Source organism: Papio anubis, chromosome 9, assembly GCF_008728515.1.
Source record: "Papio anubis isolate 15944 chromosome 9, Panubis1.0, whole genome shotgun sequence".
Taxonomy (NCBI): Eukaryota; Metazoa; Chordata; class Mammalia; order Primates; family Cercopithecidae; genus Papio; species Papio anubis.
In genome coordinates, this window is record NC_044984.1 from 34,283,150 (window position 1) to 34,302,470 (window position 19,321).

At 34.2% G+C, this 19,321-nt stretch overlaps 1 protein-coding gene across 1 annotated transcript in view; it reads right to left on the bottom strand.

Moving 5' to 3' along the window:
• Positions 1-19,321, bottom strand: part of ABCD2 (ATP binding cassette subfamily D member 2) — a 67,422-nt gene extending 48,101 nt beyond the window's left edge. The window contains exons 1-5 of the mRNA XM_003906202.4: positions 17,802-19,321; positions 16,104-16,284; positions 6,622-6,737; positions 3,781-3,949; positions 2,929-3,023 (exon numbers count right to left, since the gene is read on the bottom strand). Coding sequence (XP_003906251.1) covers positions 2,929-3,023; positions 3,781-3,949; positions 6,622-6,737; positions 16,104-16,284; positions 17,802-18,740 — 1,500 coding nt within the window. The 5' untranslated portion in view covers positions 18,741-19,321. The remainder of the gene's footprint in view (positions 1-2,928; positions 3,024-3,780; positions 3,950-6,621; positions 6,738-16,103; positions 16,285-17,801) is intronic.

A 19,321-nucleotide genomic window follows, 5' to 3' on the forward strand; every position in this document is an offset into this window, starting at 1 on the left:
CAGTGAGCCGAAATCAGGCCACTGCACTCCAGCCTGGGCGACAGAGAGAGACTCTGTTTCTAAAAAAAAAAAAAAAAAAAAAAATTAAATAAAAATATATTACATTATATTTTGACATTAATATTGGATTAAATTTACATTGAATTCAAATACAACTGAAAATTAACTGCAGTTAATAGCTACAAATCACAGTTATCCAAGGAGTCAGCTGGGTTGTTTAGTTTTATACTTCAGCCGTCTGAAATGCTACAAAAATCACAAAAGCCCGTAATCAGAGAGAGAAGATGATTCAAATTCTGCTTTATTCACAGATGGAGGAAATACCTTTAACAAACCAAGGATAGAGGAAAGAAAGAGGATTGTATTTTAGTCTCATGTCTAGGGATGAATTAAAACACACACATATAGAACATTACGTATATATGAATAATATATATAATATTCATAAATAAAACAGAGGTTATTTATTTATTATTTATTGGATGATTCCGTTTATTTTCTCTTATTATTGACATTTAAACTGTTAAATTTCATGAGTTTCCATTCCACATAATAGGATGAAGAAGTTGTCTTATTACGTTATTTAAAGGGTATAGTGAAGAACAAGCAATAGAAACACCATTTAAAATTTATATTTACTTCTACCAAGAGCAAACGAAATTTTATAATCAGTGATACCCAAAAAATAAATATCAGAAATTTACAGGATGGCTGTAGATCTAGCTTTGTTTAGAATGGACACCAATATTCAAGTATCAATAATGTAGAATATATTATACTGAAACTCAAAGATGAAAGAGTATTATATTGCTAGCATACCAAGAAAATCTCAGGAAGAAGCTAGAAAAAATTAATTTGTTATCTGCCTGTGCTCTTCCACTAGAGAAAAAGCTTCCACTAGAGAAAAGTTAAATTTTGTAGAAGCGTAAATATTTTCCAAATGAATTTTTAAAAACATATATACCATGATGAAAAGCACATTGGCAAAATATTTTAATAAGGCCATTCTCTATTAGGAATTCTCAGAAATTTAACACATTTTGAGGGGTAATTGGAGACTTTCTACATTAATATTAATATTTTCTCAGCATAAAGTTCTCTGATGCTTAGAATTCTTTTGTCTCACACTCACTAACTTTTCTTCTGCAAATAATTTTTAAACTTTTAAAAATTCATATATATATTTATTTATTTTTTGAGACTGAGTCTTATTCTGTCTCAGGCTGGAGTACAGTGGCATGATCTTGGCTCACTACAACTTCTGCTTCCTGGGTTCAAGCGATTCTTGTGCCTCAGACTCCTGAGTAGCTGGGATTGCAGGTGCCTGCCACAATGCCCGGCTAATTTTTGTGTTTTTAGCAGAGACAGGGTTTCACCATGTTGGCCAGGCTGGTCTTGAACTCCTGACCTCAGCTGATCTGCCCACCTCAGCCTCTCAAAGTGCTGAGATTACAGGCATGAGCCACCATGCCTGGCCTGCAAATGATTTTTTAATCCTGAAGGCTAACAAAGGTATGAGATCCTTTCCTCTAGAAACTTATTTTTCAATCTATGGAGAGGATACAGAACTTCCTATTATATTTTAGGTACCTGAGAATTTAAATATAATTCTCTGAGTTAGAAATAAGTAATTATGAAGAAAGTGTACTTTACTAACACATATCTTTGTACAACTTCAAATCTTCTAAGATACTTTCACTAGATTGAGTATTTTTAGTTTAGTTAATTTTATATAAAAGAAACTTCTCTATATTTTTCTGCAGAAAGAGTGTGATATGCCCACACTAATGTAGTTAGTAAGCAAAGCTCAAGACACGTACACTATTTATTTAATAAATAGAGCAACAAGAGTTGATATTATAAAACCTATCCTGACCAAAAAAAAAACCCTCTCTATAAAATCATAAACTATAAACTGTGAAACCATTAATAAATAGTTAAATACTCTATGTATGCCATTAGTACCTAATTGGTACTTGTGTTCAGATCCTAGTAATTAGACCACCCTATAGGTCTATACATGGAAAAATAAAGTCTGACCAAATTGCAGCTAAAATACAATTTCTTTAAATTTACTGACACAGGATTTTACCCTGTTCGATGCTACTCATCCTCTCCTTTCAACTCTCAGTAACCCAAAACATTTGCAAATACATCTTTAATAATTAAACCTTGACTAAAGTCCATACTAAAATCATTAATTAGCATATGTTTGTCATGTTTGCAATTATTTTATCAAGTCAAATCATTTCTTTGTTTGAACCTAGCTCAACTTGCTATATTATAGTCATTAATACTTGTCAGCAAATTATTTTGTGCTTCAATCCCAAAATGTGTGTTTGAATTTTATAATGCCTTAAGTCAGAGACTCAGGTTTATTGGATACTTTTACTTTTTAGTTTTTGTAATCAGTACACAAGAATAAGAAATTATTGTCAACAGAATTAAAAACTAAATTCCAATCCATAGATCTTCTGATTATAATTGTACATTAGTACATGTAATTTATTTTAAAAATTTAAGTCACAGAATGTATATTGACAAAATTAAACTTGCTAATGACATCTATTCATATTTTAGTAAATATATTACAGTATAGGCTTTTTAAAAAGTAATTTCTATAGGGCAAAAAATGAAAATTTATTTCCAGATACAAATTTCTGATGAAATTTCCTATTGTTCCCCAAAATTACCTTGTGCACTATAATTTTGATTTTCGACCTGGCAATAAAGCAGTAGAAATCAAATTTCTCTTTTCTCTCTGCTTTCTGAGGGGTAACTGCTTCTGTAATTGAGCCACTGTGCATACCTTTCTTGATTTCCCCTTTCCAAATGCTCCTCCAAGTATTTAACATAAGGTACATGAATTCTGAGTTGTTTGTATTAGTGTGATGGCAACAATCAGAAGATTCTTGAATATCATCTTACTTTGAAGTTTAGCCTGGAAGCCACCACTTCTCCTGCTGGTGTAATTATGGGAACATTTTCACAAATAATTCCATGATCCACATCGATAACTTTTCCTGTAATTAAGAAAAAGTGTAAGATACAAACATTATCATGGGTTTCTGATTAAATAACTTAAATTATAATGGAGTCTAACAGGTAATTTCAATTATAAAGATAATTCACAGTAGTAAATTATAGAAACAAATGTAAATATAGATATCCAGACCTGAGGCAAGGTTTAATGTAATGCAAATTTGTACATATTGACACATCTACTTGGAATATCTTTCTGAGAAACATTATTTTATAATAATCGAATGTCAACATCATTACAATAGCAAAGCTATACAATCTGAAATAACCCAGCCCTAATTTTGACAAATACTCTATTTCCCTAAATTAACATTTCTATAGAAAAAAAACCACAGTGCTGCAAAAAAGGGAATTACGACAGAGAATAATGCAATTTAAAAAAATATGTAACCAAACTTAAGTTTAGAAACAGTATTATGAAGAACAACATGACATTAGATCGAATTCTATTTGTTAGTTGAATTTTAAAAGCAAATGATTCATTATGCCATATGTTCAGTTTCCAAAAATAATTTGGAAATTTGTGTCCTAAATAAAAGTAGCATAACACTGTGTTTTTGTGGTAATATCAGTCACCACCCCTCAAATTGCAGCACTAATATTAGGGATTGCTGTTTAAATAATGTTGGTTATTTAAATGTTGGTTCCTTGTAACTACTAAAAGCTATCTTCTTAAACTTTGGTTCTGTTGATAAACACTTACATGTAGGAAAATGCAAAAGCACTTGAGTTTAATACCTTTAATTGCCAATGTGTCACTGAGCGGTAATTCTACATTAGCTCCATTCTTGCTATGGCTTTCAGACTCTTGAATGACAGCAGTTCTCTTATAAATGCCTCTTTTTACTTCATCAAAGACCCAAAACATATTGTACACTCGAGCAGTGTAGCCTGCTAATTCAGTTACCTGAAAGCAATGCAGAGAGATAAAATAGAGTTACTAGACCCAAGACAATAAATAAATAAATATGTAATCATATAAGTTTCTTGACTTAATGTTGAAGATCCTATCGTATTATACATGAGATATATAACACATCTGAAAACTAAAACAAATGACAGTACAAAAGAGCACTATAACACCATAACATGTTTGATTGAAATTATAAAACATAATACACAGATTTTAGAATATTAATGAGAGTTAAGGATCATTCAGTCAAATTTCTGATTTGGCCTCTGTTTACATGATGAAATTCATTTCCAATAAATTAAAAATTTTGTGGAAAGCTTAAGGTCATTCAATTAAATTATAATCTTTTATTTTTTGTATCTTTTTTTCTATTTAAAATAGAAGATTTTAAGTAGGAGAAAAGTACCTTTTGTCCTATTATGAAATGAATGTTTCCGAGCCAAATTGACTGTCAAAATTACTATATTTGGAAGGATACCAATATTGAGAGCAAGCTCAATGAAAAGCTTCAAATCCTTTTCAGTATAATTCCCAGAATCCAGCTTCTTTTGAAGCCAAACATGATTTATATGCCCAAAGAAAAACATTAAATATATTCTTTTTTTTCTAGGTAAGATTATAAGATGAGCTAAATCTCTACTTTAGTCCACAAAGCTCAATGGAATGGTGCCTTGTTCCTATTCTTTCAGCTGTTTACTTTGGTTAACCTACTGCTGTTTTTCTATTAAAAGAACACCTTGTTATCAGGGTACTGTGAAAGGTGACTCATTTCTTATCAAGAACATGTGTCTCAGTGAAAAAGAATGCACAAGAACTAAGGATAGTTCTTGCACAAGAACGCACAAGAATAATCAAGACATCTCAGAAATAAATATTTCTTAATAAATTGCAGAATACAACAATGTCGACATTTGTGTAAAATTTCTGTGTATGCAAAACGTAAGCAGTAAATGTATAGGTATTATTATTAAAAGCCTTCTACCACACATCTCTACTGAGAGATCTGTAATTACACTATTATTTCATTTCTGTATGTTAATGTTATAGCTATTTAAATGATTTCTAATGTTATCTAGAAGAACCTCTTAGTTGCCAAGTAGAGGAAAACAAATTTAAAGATTAACAAAATATGGATTCAAGTGAAACCTGGGCAAATATAAATATTTGCATAGAAAAGAATTCCAAAACCACAAGTAGAGGTCAATTCAAGAAAGGCAGGAGGCAATGAATCAGTGGACCATGATGGAGTGTGAAGACAGCAGAAGTGTCTGAAAAAAACTAAGAATGTGCCGGTAGACAAATTACTTTGGGGTACAAGACAGGGAATTTGTCTTAGAACCCTAACTCTACAAAGGAAACTTGGTCCCTCTGGTGCTAGCAGAGAAGACATGGTGGGTGCTGTCATGTGCCGTCACAGCAGTACAAGAATTTTTAGAAGTGAACGTTTTATGATTAAAAGTCAATTCAAGCAAAATAAGGCAAAATGCAATAATTTGTTGAGTTGGAGACAGTTTAGAAAAACTAATTGATATCATTTCTCTAACTTAGATAGCACAATGTTTTAATGTGCGATAAATAAAATCTTGATTTGTCATTTAATTTTAATATTAAGTAATTTATTACATCAACAAATCTATCCCAAAGACTGTCTCCAGATTATCAACATTACTATTTGAACTTTTTTAAAAAATTGAGTTGCTTGCTAGCCCTTTGTAACTTTTTTATATAGTTTATTCAAGGCTGACTTAATATGCAGCTAAATTTATAATGATGTTCTAGAATTTATATTAATATGATAGCCGTAAGAGTAATTGGTAGTGAGAATAACTTTTATGGGAAGATTATATAATATCTGAATTCAATTAAGTAATTTTAACGTTGGTCCTGTGGTATCTGCAGGTCTTATTATTATTTTGTCAACAAATATTTATTAACCATATACAGTATTGCAAGTATGAAAATGGATATTAGGAATGTAAAGATGAGTAAGACAGTTCCTGCTTCAAGGAGCTGAGTGGTGTGATGCAGGCAATATAGACAGTTATAATGTGGTGAAACATCAGATATACACTGAGATGGACACAAAAGAGGAAGACTCAAACTCTGCAGGAGGAATGCGGAATGGTAAGAAGGTATTACCCATTTAACAAAGGAAAGGTAAAAGCTTGCAAGATATATAAGAAATGTTATTAGCTAACATTTATTGAGTGTGTTTAATATGTGCTGTTTTAAATATTCTACATGTATCAGCTCACAACAACCCCACAAGTCAGTGTTATCATTATCCCCATTTTATAGATGAAGAAACAGAGACACAGACACGTTAGGGAACTTGAGCTAAGGTCACATAATTTGTAAATACTGGAGCAAAAATGAAAATTTAGGCACTCTGCCTCCGGAGTTCATACCTAAGGGTTTCTTTACAATGTAAAACAAAGATAACATACTATAGAGAGACAAAGAGAAGTAACAATTGATAGTATAAAAAACAAAGGATATTAGCAGCATTACACTGGGGAGTTGCTGCCCTTAATCTTGATTATACTCAGCAATTTTGGCAGAGAAAAGATATATTTCCAAAATACTAAGTATACTTGGTAATTGACATTTTGCTTGATTTTCATAAATTTTATTTTAATCGAATTGACAATAAGAAATGCAAGTACCTCTTTGTATGAAGACATAATCCTTTCAATAGCATCAGCTCCAGAGGCCAGTAAATTTCGAGCAGTGGTAAAGGCTTCTGTCCGTTCACTAACCATAACTTGCTTTTGGCCATCCTCTAGATATAAAAGCAAATTACAAAACTATTGAGTTTTGTTTTTTTTTTTTTAGTAACTTAATGTTTTATATTATACAAACTAAATTGTGGCTAAAACAACCACATATTAATTTTTCGTTAGTAGTAGCAATTTTCTAGAAATATAATGAATCATTGAAAATTCAGTGTTTGGGCCCAGTGCAGTGGCTCACGCCTCTAATCCCAGCACTTTGAGCGGCCTAGGTGGGCGGATCACTTGAGGTCAGGAATTCGAGACTAGCCTGGCCAATATGGTGAAACCCTGTCTCTACTAAAAATACAAAAATAAGCCAGACGTGGTGGCATGTGCTTGTAGTCCCAGCTCCTTGGGAGGCTGAGGCAGGAGGATCACTTGAACCTGGGAGGTGGAGGTTGCAGCGAGCCGAGATCATGCCACTGGACTCCAGCCTGGGCCACAGAGTGAGACCCTGTCTCAAAAGAGGGAAGGGAAGGGAAGGGGAAGGAAAGGGGAGGGGGAAGGGGAGGGGGGAAGGGAGGGGGAAGGGAGGGGGAAGGGAAGGGAAGGGGAAAAGAAAGGAAGAGAGAGGAGCAGAGAGGAGAGGAGAGGAGAGGAGAGAAATAACAGTGTTTGTATCAGATTTTGTTTAAAATTCCTCTTGTTTTATTACTTTTCCAAAATGAGACTTGGTACAAATAAATCAAAAGGAACTAAGACTATTTTCATTTAGCATTCTTTCAACCCTTTCCATATTGGACTCCCTGCCCTGAGGAGGGTGCAATAAAGTACCACTGGGCAGACTGGTGTGGTGGCTCATGCCTGTAGTCCTGGCACTCTGGGAGTCCGAGGCAGGCAGATCACTTGAGGCCAGGAGTTTGAGACCAGCCTGGTCAACACGGTGAAACCCTATCTCTACTGAAAACATGAAAATTAGCTGGGCGTGATGGCAGATCCCTGTAATCTCAGCTCCTTGGGAGGCTGAGGCACAAGAATTGCTTGAACCTGGGAGGCAAAGGTTGCAGTGAGCAGAGATCACGCCACTACACTCCAACCTGGGTGACAGAGAGAGACGTTGCCTCAAAATTAAAATAAAATAAAATAAAATAAAATAAAATACTTACTGGGCAATAAAATAGTATTGATCTGGTAATTAAATATTAATACTACTAACTAATAAGCAAATATTTGTGGTGTGGTTTCTTTAATAGAAATGTAAATTAGCTGATTCTCATAATATAGTCTCTGTCTACCTTTCTCAACCATCCTTCACCCTATGCTCCAGCAGCACCCCATACATGACATACTCTGTTAATCCTCTGGCATTTGTATATGTGATTTCTTTGGACTTTAATATATTTTCCTTCCTTTCTTGCTTAACTTTTTCTCCTTCTTTAAGAGTTAACACTTTACTAAAGGTTTTCCTAGGAATCCTTGTCTCTTTCAGTGAACTTTAATTTCTTCGAAAGTCAAGACTGTGTGTTTTATTCTTTATTCCTAGTATTCAGCATAGTGTCTAACACATAGTACTCCTTAATGTGTATTGAATGGATGGATGAGTAGATGGATGGATGGATGGATGGATGGATGGATGGATGGATGGATGGATGAACATCCAAAATTACTGTCAATGGAGAATTATGGTTAAGAGCTAGGAATCAGACTAGGTCTGAATCTAGGCTTTACTCCTCATGAGCAAGTAGTAAGGTAAGTAGGCAAGACACTTCTCCACACCTATTTTCTCACCTGTAAAATGAGGTACATAACTATCTCAAACAGCTCTATCTCTTAGAGTTCTAAGAGTTATTGGTGAAAACCAAATAAAGTGCTAGTCTAATACGTGGCCCACAGTAAGTGCTCTAAATATCAGCAGTTATTATTTTTTCTAGTTGTCGTTGCTATTATTGTATATCCACTCAATTTTTGTTTTAGTATTCAAAATTACATTCTCCAGGTTGTTACTTTAATCTTTTTATCACTTTGATTCTCTAGCTGGTCTTTCTATAGATTATCTTCAAATTTCCAAGCTAGATATTATAAATTAAGGAAGAAAGTAGCAGTGATATAGATAGCCCCATGCCCGTTTTGATATTTAGTTCACTCTAATTTATCTCAAAGGATTTCAGTGCAAATATATATTTTATGCCTTGTTGTAATTATCAGATATTTTTACTTTTTTTGCACATAGCTCAACTTATTTTGAAAGGGATACCTGCACAACATAAGGTAAAATTCACCCAGCAAGTATTTACTGGACACCTAGACGTGCAAGAAATTAGGCAAGATACTGCAGGACACAACAGGAAGAAATGTGATTTTCAGATTTTATTTTCCCGAGGGGGCTTATAGCTTGGTAGAAGAGAGATGTCAAATTCCTAAACAATTATGTAGTGAAGTCTGGATAAGTTAATGCAAGGTGTTTGGAGAGGGCAAAAATTATTACTTGCTGCAAGAGACAGAAAATGTTTCATGGAGGAGTAGATTTTGAGAGACGTCTTGAAGATGGCATACAATTTTAATAGATTAAAAGTACCGCGTAGGCAATGGCACAGAGAAGGGACATGTCAAGTAATGCTAATTGAATGACAAATTGGTTAAGTTTACAGTATGAGTTGATGTCAAGCACTGATTTCATGGACTATCAGAAGCACCATGAGTTAATGGAGATGTTTTACCATAGTCCAATGTGTCCTCTCCTAGCCCTACTGATAATCACTGCTCTAGAGAACTACTGTTAGTCCCCTTGAAGTTAATTAGTTAGTTTGCCTAAAGAAGGAAAACAAAAAGGCTCATGAGCATTGGTATAAGGGAGAAGCGAAAGATGTGATTACATAAATAGACTGGGAACAGACTACAGATATTCTTAAAGACATGTAAATGTGTGATAAAATTTAGATAGCCACAAAAAGAGTACCGAAATAGTAAATTGCTAAATCAGTTAAAATGCTAAGAATAGTTTTGGCTCATAGAAAATCCAGCTGACAATCTAAAATAATTATGGAATTTTATGAATTTGGGTTAAAAGGGATTTGAATAGTAGTTTTCATCAACAGCCTCTGTTAAGAGGAAAAGACATTTGCACAGATGGACTGGCGTTTCATATGGCATGATAATTTCTGTCTTGCTGTGGCAGATTAATGCCTATTGGGTCTTCTTCGTGTTTTTAGAAATAAAATAACAAAAACTTCCTCCAGATTTTATGTGGCTTTTTATTCTACTAGTTCTTCTTTGGCAGGTACTGTGAGAGCATTGCCAGTAGTATTTTGTCAGGCACCCAACAGCCAATTGCCTGACCTCTAGGACAGGGCCAGATTCCTTAGTGTCAGAGATATAAATCCATGACCTAAAATACTAAGCAGTTTTTATTCTAGGTCAATACATTCTTTTTGTCTTCACTAAATATTTTTTTAGCTATTTTGTCAAAAGTTCCTCATTTAAGGATTTCATATTTAACACGATACCTGTTCATTTTACTGCTACTTTTGAGCTCTGATAGTAACAAGTGCATATTAAAAATTGGTCACATGTCTTGTTATTTCACAGAAAAGACAGGAAAGAATTTTAAACTTAAGGTATGCCTTATATATTTATCATAAACCTTGGAACTATACATCACAAAGAGTGAAGCCTAATGTAAATTATGAACTTTGGTTAATAAGAAATAAATATTGGTTCATCAGTTGTAATGAAAGTTCCACACTAATACAAGATATAAGGCATTGGGGAAACTATGGGGATCTCGAGAGGGTATTTAGGACCACTGTACCTTCTGATCAATTTTTGTAAACTTAAAACCTATCTAAAGAAATAAGGTATATTATTTTTTAAAAATAAAAAGTAAGTTTATTCTTCTACTTTTTTCAAACTTATCATCTGAGTTTATTTCTCTTCATTATCTTTCTCTTTGTCATCTTGACAAATCTTGACAAAATTTACAACCTGTGCCTATCCTCCACCACATATAAACATCCATTCTAAATGATTGAAGATTTGAATATGAAATGAAAAACCAAGGAAATTTCTAGAAGATACAATAAGGAATGTCTTTATTATGTTGAGTTAGTCAAATATTTCTTAAATAGGACATAAAATCACTAACCATAAAGAAAATTATTGATGAATTAAGCTATATTAAAAGTATGAATTTCTATTAGACACCATTAAGAGAGTAAAAAGGCAAGATGTAGAATGGGAAAATATATTTGAGATTAAGTGTGTGTGTGCGTGTGTGTGTGTGTGTGGTGTGCATGTATATTATATATCCAACAAACGACTCATTACATAATACATAAAAACTTTTACAAATCAATATGAAAAAACTGATAAACCAATGTAAAAATGAGCAAAAGACTTACAGGCACGTCATAACAAAGGCTATCCAAATGTCCAATGAATAAATAAAAGTACTCAACCTCATTAGTCATTAGAGAAATGCAAACTAAGACCACAGTGAAGTACCACTATACACTCATGAGAATGTCTAAAACGAAAAAGCCAGACAAAGATGATGTGGAGGAACTAGAACCCTTACACATTGCTGTTGGGAATGTAAATTGAAAGAACTTTTTTTGGAAAACTGTTTTACAAAATCTGCTAAAGCTGAACCTATGCATAGGCTGTAATCTAGCAGTTCTACTTCTAGTTAAGTACCCACAGATATGTATGTATACACCAAAAGATATGGACAAAAATGCTCTTAGCAGCACTATTACTAATACGCACCAAACTGGATACAATCTAATGTCTACTAACAACAGAATGGTTAAATAAAATGGTATAGTCATACAATGGGATGCTATATAGCAATGAGAATAAATATACTATGGTTATACTTGGTAACACTGATGAAGCTCATAAGCATAATACTGGGTGAAAGAAGCTAGTCATAAAAGAGTATGTATTACATAATACTATTTATGTAATTTTCAAACTAGCAAATACTACTTGGTAGTGAGAAGGTCAGTATACTTTGTGACAACTCATTAACTGGTACACTAATGATTATGCCCATATTGGCATATATACTGTACTTTAAACAATTATAGTCACTTATATGCATACCTAATTAGAGTTTTAAAGTATGCCTTTGATATGTATTGATAATACTGCTATGTTCATTGGTCAAAAAGAGTACAATTATATCCAAACTGGCCCACAATATAAAATAATATTTCAATGATTTGACATTGGAATGAGAGACAATAATGCAGCAGAAGCTGAAGCTATGGATATAATCTTATTGGTAGTACATTTTAGGAATAAAAGCATTCACTAATGCTACTAGAGTGCATGCAGTGTCTTTCAGCTACTCCTGATATTCTACTTCACACTCACAGATCACAAACATGTGGACATTACTGGCAGTGCTAGTAGCTTAGACGTTCTTTTTTCCTGCTCGTTAGGTGTCTGTGATAAGATATTGACAGAGGAACCTCATAGCTTTCACTGGCCTCCTTGCCCAGAACAGCTTTTGATATCAAGAGAAGAAAGGCAGCCTACTAATGTTAAAGAATTGAGGTTGTAGACCTCAGGTAACTATTTTCTTCACATAATTTCAGTCATTCTCTTAATACTAAGTAAATAAAGGGGTGGTAGTCTTTAAAAATAATGTAATAGAAATTCTACATAACTAACTACTTCAATGCCTCTTTGCCAACCATTTGGTCCCATGATTAATCTGCCTCAAGCTTACCCACGTTCCTTACAGAGTAAGTTCCAATGTAGCTAATATGGTGGCAGTATGATGCAGTAGAAAAAAGCAGTGCATCTGGAGTTACAGAACGCCCTCCATCCTTAGGGCTTCCGCTAACTACCTGTGTGACTTTAGGCAAAGCTGGGGCTCTAGACCAGATGGCCTTTAAACTCCTCTTTTGATGTGAAAATGTCATGTTCTATATGTAATTTTATTATGAGAATTCAAATACAAATATAATCCTGTCCTTACCATAAGATTTCACTTAAAGTTTTAGGTGGATAGTACAGCAAATCTGCTATAGAATTATTTTTCCTTTCCCTTCCAACAAAAATTGTGCAGGTTCTTCCTATCTCCATTTTCACTTCTGAATTCCTAATCCACTTTCAAACTTGCTCCTTTAAACTACAGCAATGATCATATTAGCAAACATCTATTGAATATATGTGAGCCAGGCCTTGTTCTAAGTTTTACATATCTGATCTTATTTAATGCTTGTAACAACCCTGCTATCATTTCTCTTATTTCGGAGATGTGGAAATTGAAGGACAAAAGATTACATGATTTGCCCAGGGTCACAGTCTAGAAAGCAAAAAAGCCAGCGTAAGATCCAGGAAATCTGACTCAGGAGCCACAGGGTAAGAATATGATAAATATTAACAGTTGCTTCTGCCTAGGTTCTTATTTAGCCAAGGACTGTTTCAAAGCACATTAAGTATGTTACATGTAATTTCATAAAAATTTTGAAAGATGTGTATAATTATCTCTATACTTAAGATAGAAAACTGATGTACATAAAGTGTATGTAACTTTCCCAGAAAGGATAACTATTAAATAGCAGAGCCAACATTTGAAGAGCAACTTTCTTTTTTCTTTATTCTATTCCCTTTTGTCCCCCCTCTACTTCACATTTTCCCCTTGCCATTTCTTCCTGACTCACCTATTTTTCCACCTTTTTTTTTTTTTTTTTTTTTTGCCTTAAAATATATAGCATCATGCACTTTAACGTAAGGGACAACTAAATGACTGAAGATTAGATTAGAATACATGGCATGTAATTTCAAGAACTAAAACCTTAAAGATATACTATTATCTTTAAAAAATTATTTTGGCTGAGTAAAGTCACTTGGTATTTTCATGTGTTAAGTCTTTGTATGATGAATGTATTTGGTAAATACATACATATATCTGCAAACATTACAAGCACAGATAGTAATCCTTAATATTACAGATTTTGAAGAACATTCTCAGTATTCTGTCATATGAATTCATTTTCCTGTCTATGAAATTCTTACATTACTTTTCTCTATACAAAAATTTTCTTTTGAAAGAAGCTTTAAAAAATACTTTGTTTCACTTGCCTCAATGAGGTTATTATATTTCAATCTAAAATTTTAATGTTTCTTTAATTTAACATGGTATTTTCAGGATTTGTAGGATTTATTTTTAAATATATTATTACATCTTGTTAAATAAGCTTGTTAGATTCTTTCTATACATTGTTTACTTTTTACTGGTCTCTGTGGGATTAATTTGTCACCACTTAATAGCTGCATTTTTGTTGTTCTATGCTGAATACTCCTGGGTTTTCTAATCACACCAGTGTGTCCAAGCTCTGACTAACAAAACTACATCATAATCTTGTCTATAGAGTTTTCTCTAATGTACATTATATATTAAATTTTTTAAATGAGAATTGTTTTTTTTTTTTTTTTTTGAGACGGAGTCTCACTCTGTCGCCCAGGCTGGAGTGCAGTGGCCGGATCTCAGCTCGCTGCAAGCTCCGCCTCCTGGGTTCACGCCATTCTCCTGCCTCAGCCTCCGCAGTAGCTGGGACTACAGGCGCCCGCCACCTCGCCCGGCTAATTTTTTGTATTTTTTAGTAGAAACGGGGTTTCACCGTGTTAGCCAGCATGGTCTCGATCTCCTGACCTCGTGATCCGCCCGTCTCGGCCTCCCAAAGTGCTGGGATTACAGGCTTGAGCCACCGCGCCCGGCCGAGAATTGTTATTTTAAGAAATGACTTTTTAAGTGAATATCGGATAGTTTTGGCTTTTTTTTTGGTAAAACTAATATTAAAACCGTAGATTTTAAAGTGTCTTTCTCTCTAATACTCTTTTGAAAAAGTAATTTTATTTCATTATGAAAGGATTATGTCTAAAATACTATTACTAACAATACCTTTTTCAATATAAACTTTTTAAAATTAAATTATTTTTAGTAAATTTTGAAACATAAAACCATATAAAATTCAATTTTCTCGGTGGTCTACATACACTGTCTATTACACAGTTCAGTTGTGAAGTATAATTGATATATGTATACCACTTGCCACAGAGAAAGGCTGACAAATACTAACTTACTAAAATGAACATATTTATGTTAAGGATAACTCAACTTTGACAAGTGTTTTTGTAAGCATTAGTTAAAACATTGAAGAACTGTTTCAAAACATTTAGGCATATTGTAATTATTGTTTTTATTAGATCACTTCAAACAAATAGCTATTAATCCTTAATTCTACACAAAATAACTATAAAACAGTATAGATTCTGTAACAATATTCTTAGTTTTCTAGGTAATAATTGTCACCTTTTATTTTCTAGGTAATAATTGTCACCACATATCAAGTATAACATGTTCTGTACTTCATAAACATTATTCAGTTAAATCCTCACAACAATTCTCTGAAGTAGCCTTTCTGGTTCTCATTTTACAAATGGGGAACTAAGGTATAGAGAGTTTAATCAACTCTAATTAAACAGACTAAGAGGATACAAGTAGGAAGAGGGAGAACCAAAAGTTGAACAAAACTCTATTTCACTACAAAGCCTATGCTTTTGTCTAGCTCCTTAAACACCATGGCCAATTTTAGTCCTGCGATTTTTAAGGAGGGATGTCTTATTTTAGGAAAAGAGTAGAAAATACTTCTTCAGTTAATTCTTCTCTGTTCCAACAGATTAAGATCCAAACTCCCATCCAAGGATGATACAACATTTTAACATTGGTTTTTCTTCCTTGCCTTTATCTTTCTTTGTTATTCCAAAGAATGAAAACTGTTATTAAAAACTGTTGAGACAGTGATAGGATAGAATTAGCCAGCTGCAGCGTGACAACCACCATTCCTACAAAACCACCAAATCATGCTGCATAAGAGGTTATCTATGTTATTCACAAGTAGAGGAGCCCTTGTTCCATGGCATTTAAGCATTCCTTGAAGCAATATTCCTGCTTGCCCACTGTAGTCAATTGACTTTTCAAATCACAAAACAGGGCAAATTCAGTTATAGAATATTTATAGACTAAATGTATGGGATGTGTAGAACTAACGTTTATAACACACAAGGAAAGCTTGTGTTATACTCTTTCTGAGGGTAATGACTTGTTCTGAGGTTAAGTGTGAACTAGAGAATCATCCTATATTAGGCAATATAGTTAAAATTGCTCAAGGTCAACTCCCAGAAACACTGCATCAGAGATCTCTGAAATAGCTCAGAACTGGAAACGTCTTTGAGCCACTGTCTTATTTTTCATACTGCTGGTCTTATTACTGGATGCTGTAAAGTCTGCCATTGTTTTGGACTATTATTAACTAGAATAATGACTATGTACACAGTTTAGCCCACATAAAACTAGCAATGGCACCTTCAAAAGAAATAATGTTAAACATATATTTGAGATTAAGCATAAATGTCATTACCACCATCTGCAAAGCCAGTCGCAGTGATAATAGGTATAGCCACCATAATTAGTCCACTGCTGCTCCAAACATACTTCATCAGGAATTGTTCTATCATGATGTACCACAAACGTTTGGATAAAATGAGGTTCATCTGATCCGCTAAAGCTTTGTAACTTTTCTGAAGTTGTTTCATTTCTACCTATAGAGAGGAAAAAGAGTTGAGGACTTTCCTTAAAGACATATACATATTCTTTTTTTTTTTTTTTTTTTTTTTTAGTATGGCATTATCTATGTGTCTTAACAACCAATAAATGCAGATTAATACCAGTATTAGTTATTATTTAGTTTTGGTCACATGTGTATTATTTTTAAAAGTTTATGCTACTCAGTGGACATAATGTTGGGTATAAAATACATATAAGTAATTTATAGTTATGATATTTAAATTTTATGCATGAGATGTTAAAATTAAATGATATTATGTAAGATATGAATAAACAATTGTTAGAGCCTTGTCCTTGTTGATTACACCAAAAATACCTGAAAATGGACACGACATATATATGTATAGACTACTTTTGAACTGACTCACTTTGTTGGATTTTGTCTTTTATGCAAGAAGTCTAAACACACTATAATTTATATCATTGAATTCAATAGTTCAAGAAGAATCACAAATCAATATGATATAATACAATATATGAGGTAATTTTCAAGTGGGAACAAGAGTCCTAAATTTACTTTAAATATTCTTTTTCAGGTTGCTACTGCTATTAAAAAAGACACTGATAATTACTGATGCTTTAAAAATTAAATAATTCTGCTTGGTGATTGACATGCCGTCTTCAACAGTAGAATACTTTATTTTATTCACCAAGTCATTTAAATTAAGATTGCATTGCCTTTAAAATTTCTGTCTTATTTCATATTCTGAAGTTACCTTCATACACTATGAGTATGTATAATTGGGCTAATTGTTTTAGGGATCTGCTTAATGTTGAAAATCTTCAATAATTGAAAACATTCTGAAACTCCTTTTGTACTCCTCATTTCTTCTCTAATCTCAGCTTTTTTTTTTCAAAGCTGGACAAAATTTCATTTCACTTCCTCTTTTCATTTTGTCAAAATATAGTGCTGAACATGAACTAAGAGTAGTAGAAATGCCATTTTGTGAGACACTTTCCTATGCTTCTTGGGAATGGGGACGCTCCATATTGATCAGACATGCAAAATTGTTAAAAATGTCTTCTGTAAGAAATCCTGGTTCCCCCCCCTCCTTCGACAACAAAGGAACAACAAAGAATATCATTCTAAATTTTCCATTTCAATGGAAACATGTTTAGTCTTAGTTTCCAAATATATATTTTCTTCTGGTAGGTGCTCTAGGGCCACCTACCAAGTTGGGATTTAAGTTTTAAGAAAACACGTTAGAAATAATTCTGACCATATTTGAGTAACTGAGGCTAAGTAGGCTTTTTCAGAGTGTTGCAAATTTTATTCTCATGAAACTTTAGAAAAGTTTGCACCCTATAATTCTTTAACTGGTTACGGTTAAAAGGGGTAATGAAGCATATATTTTAATACAGGTTTAGATGTCAGAGGAATCTAAGACACTAAAGAAGTGGGTCCATCGACAGGACAACAGATGGTATCTGGCACTTCAGTGGCAGCTTGAACAGTCTCACATTTCACCCATCACCTTAATTTCTATCTTACCTTATGTCCTCTGTAAAAGGCAATTTCTTCTACATTGGCTATAATTCTGGAGTGCACATACCGCAAATAGCCTTTTCTATGAGCTTCCTCTGCCACCAGTTTGCCAAATTTGGGAGAACAGGCTTTCAACACTTTAGCAGTGGCATATACCACAAGTCCTGCTAATAGGGTGGGCCCAGTTGGGCTTGCTCCTCTGGATGTAGCAGTTTGAATGAGTGTATAGGAGGTCAGGATTACATCTAAAATAGGTTTGGTCAGATTAGAATACAAGTGAGCCACAGATTGGGAGAACATCATAATATCCTCTGTAAGAGATTGGTCAGGGTTTGCCAGCCTCCCATCCATATTGATCACTTTATAATAAGTCTGATTTGTAAAATAGGTTTCATAGGCATGATCTACTAGGCGAGTTCTGAAGGCCAAAGCCAATTTGCATTCCAGGTACCTTATTGCACTGTTGACGAAGGTAGCAGGGATGGCAATCATAAGCCACTTGATTAATTTGATGATGAAAGTCCGAGGCTTCTTTTCCACAATGCTTTTCACGATTTTTCCATCCAGACCAGCCACATAGATAGACAGAAAGGTTCTTGAGATTAGAGCCACTGAGTGCAGGCAGAGCCACCCTGTTTCAGTGGTCACAAGTTTTGGAAACAAAATTTTCCGAAGTTCTAGTAGCTGTTTGAAGAAATCTGCATTCACTCCAGGCGAAGGTATTTTACAAACGGTCTCGGTGCAATGCAGTATTTCTGTGTTCTCTGCAGCAGGGTAAGCTGCTTCTTTTTTCTTCCCGTGGCCAGATTGCTTTAAACGCTTGCCAATGATGGGATAGAGGGTTTTCAGAGCATATGCCGCAGCCACCAGGCAGGCAGTCCTCTTAGCAGCACTCGATCTGGTCCATTTCACTCGATCAGCTGCTGCATTTAGCATATGTGTCATTTTCCCAGTTACCCAAACCGGCTTCCAAAAGAATTCGTTTTAAAAGATCATGCTTCACAGAAATCCCCAGCAAATGTTTCAGAAAGTCCTACAGCGTCCCATAGTCTGCAGCGTTTCTCTTCCACTGTTTTGTTTTTAATTTTGTTCTGCTGTGACAGATGCAGCAGAGCTCAGACTCCGCTGCATCTACCGGGAATGATTCTCTCAGAAGCTCCAGCTGCACCAAGCTCCTCCCTCCCAGGCCCCTCATTGGCTGTGAGGGCGGTGGGCCCTTGGAATCTTAGCAGCTTCCCTTTGAACCTTGAAAATGAGGAGAGAGCAAAACGAATTACATCCTTCCTTAAACAGGAGTTCAGAGAGTTAAATGTCTATTTTTGGAGAGGTCGAATCAGGCCATCTGCTGGCGAACAAAACCGCTCTAGCTACTGAGCATGCTCAGTGTCACTTAGAAACCCGCAGAAGTTTCAGAATATACATCACTTCGGTAAGATTTCAGTAGCTACAGCAAACAGAAGAGCAAGCAGAAAGGGAGATTTCCAAGCGAACAAAACCGTCTCTAGCTACTGAGCATGTTCAGTGTC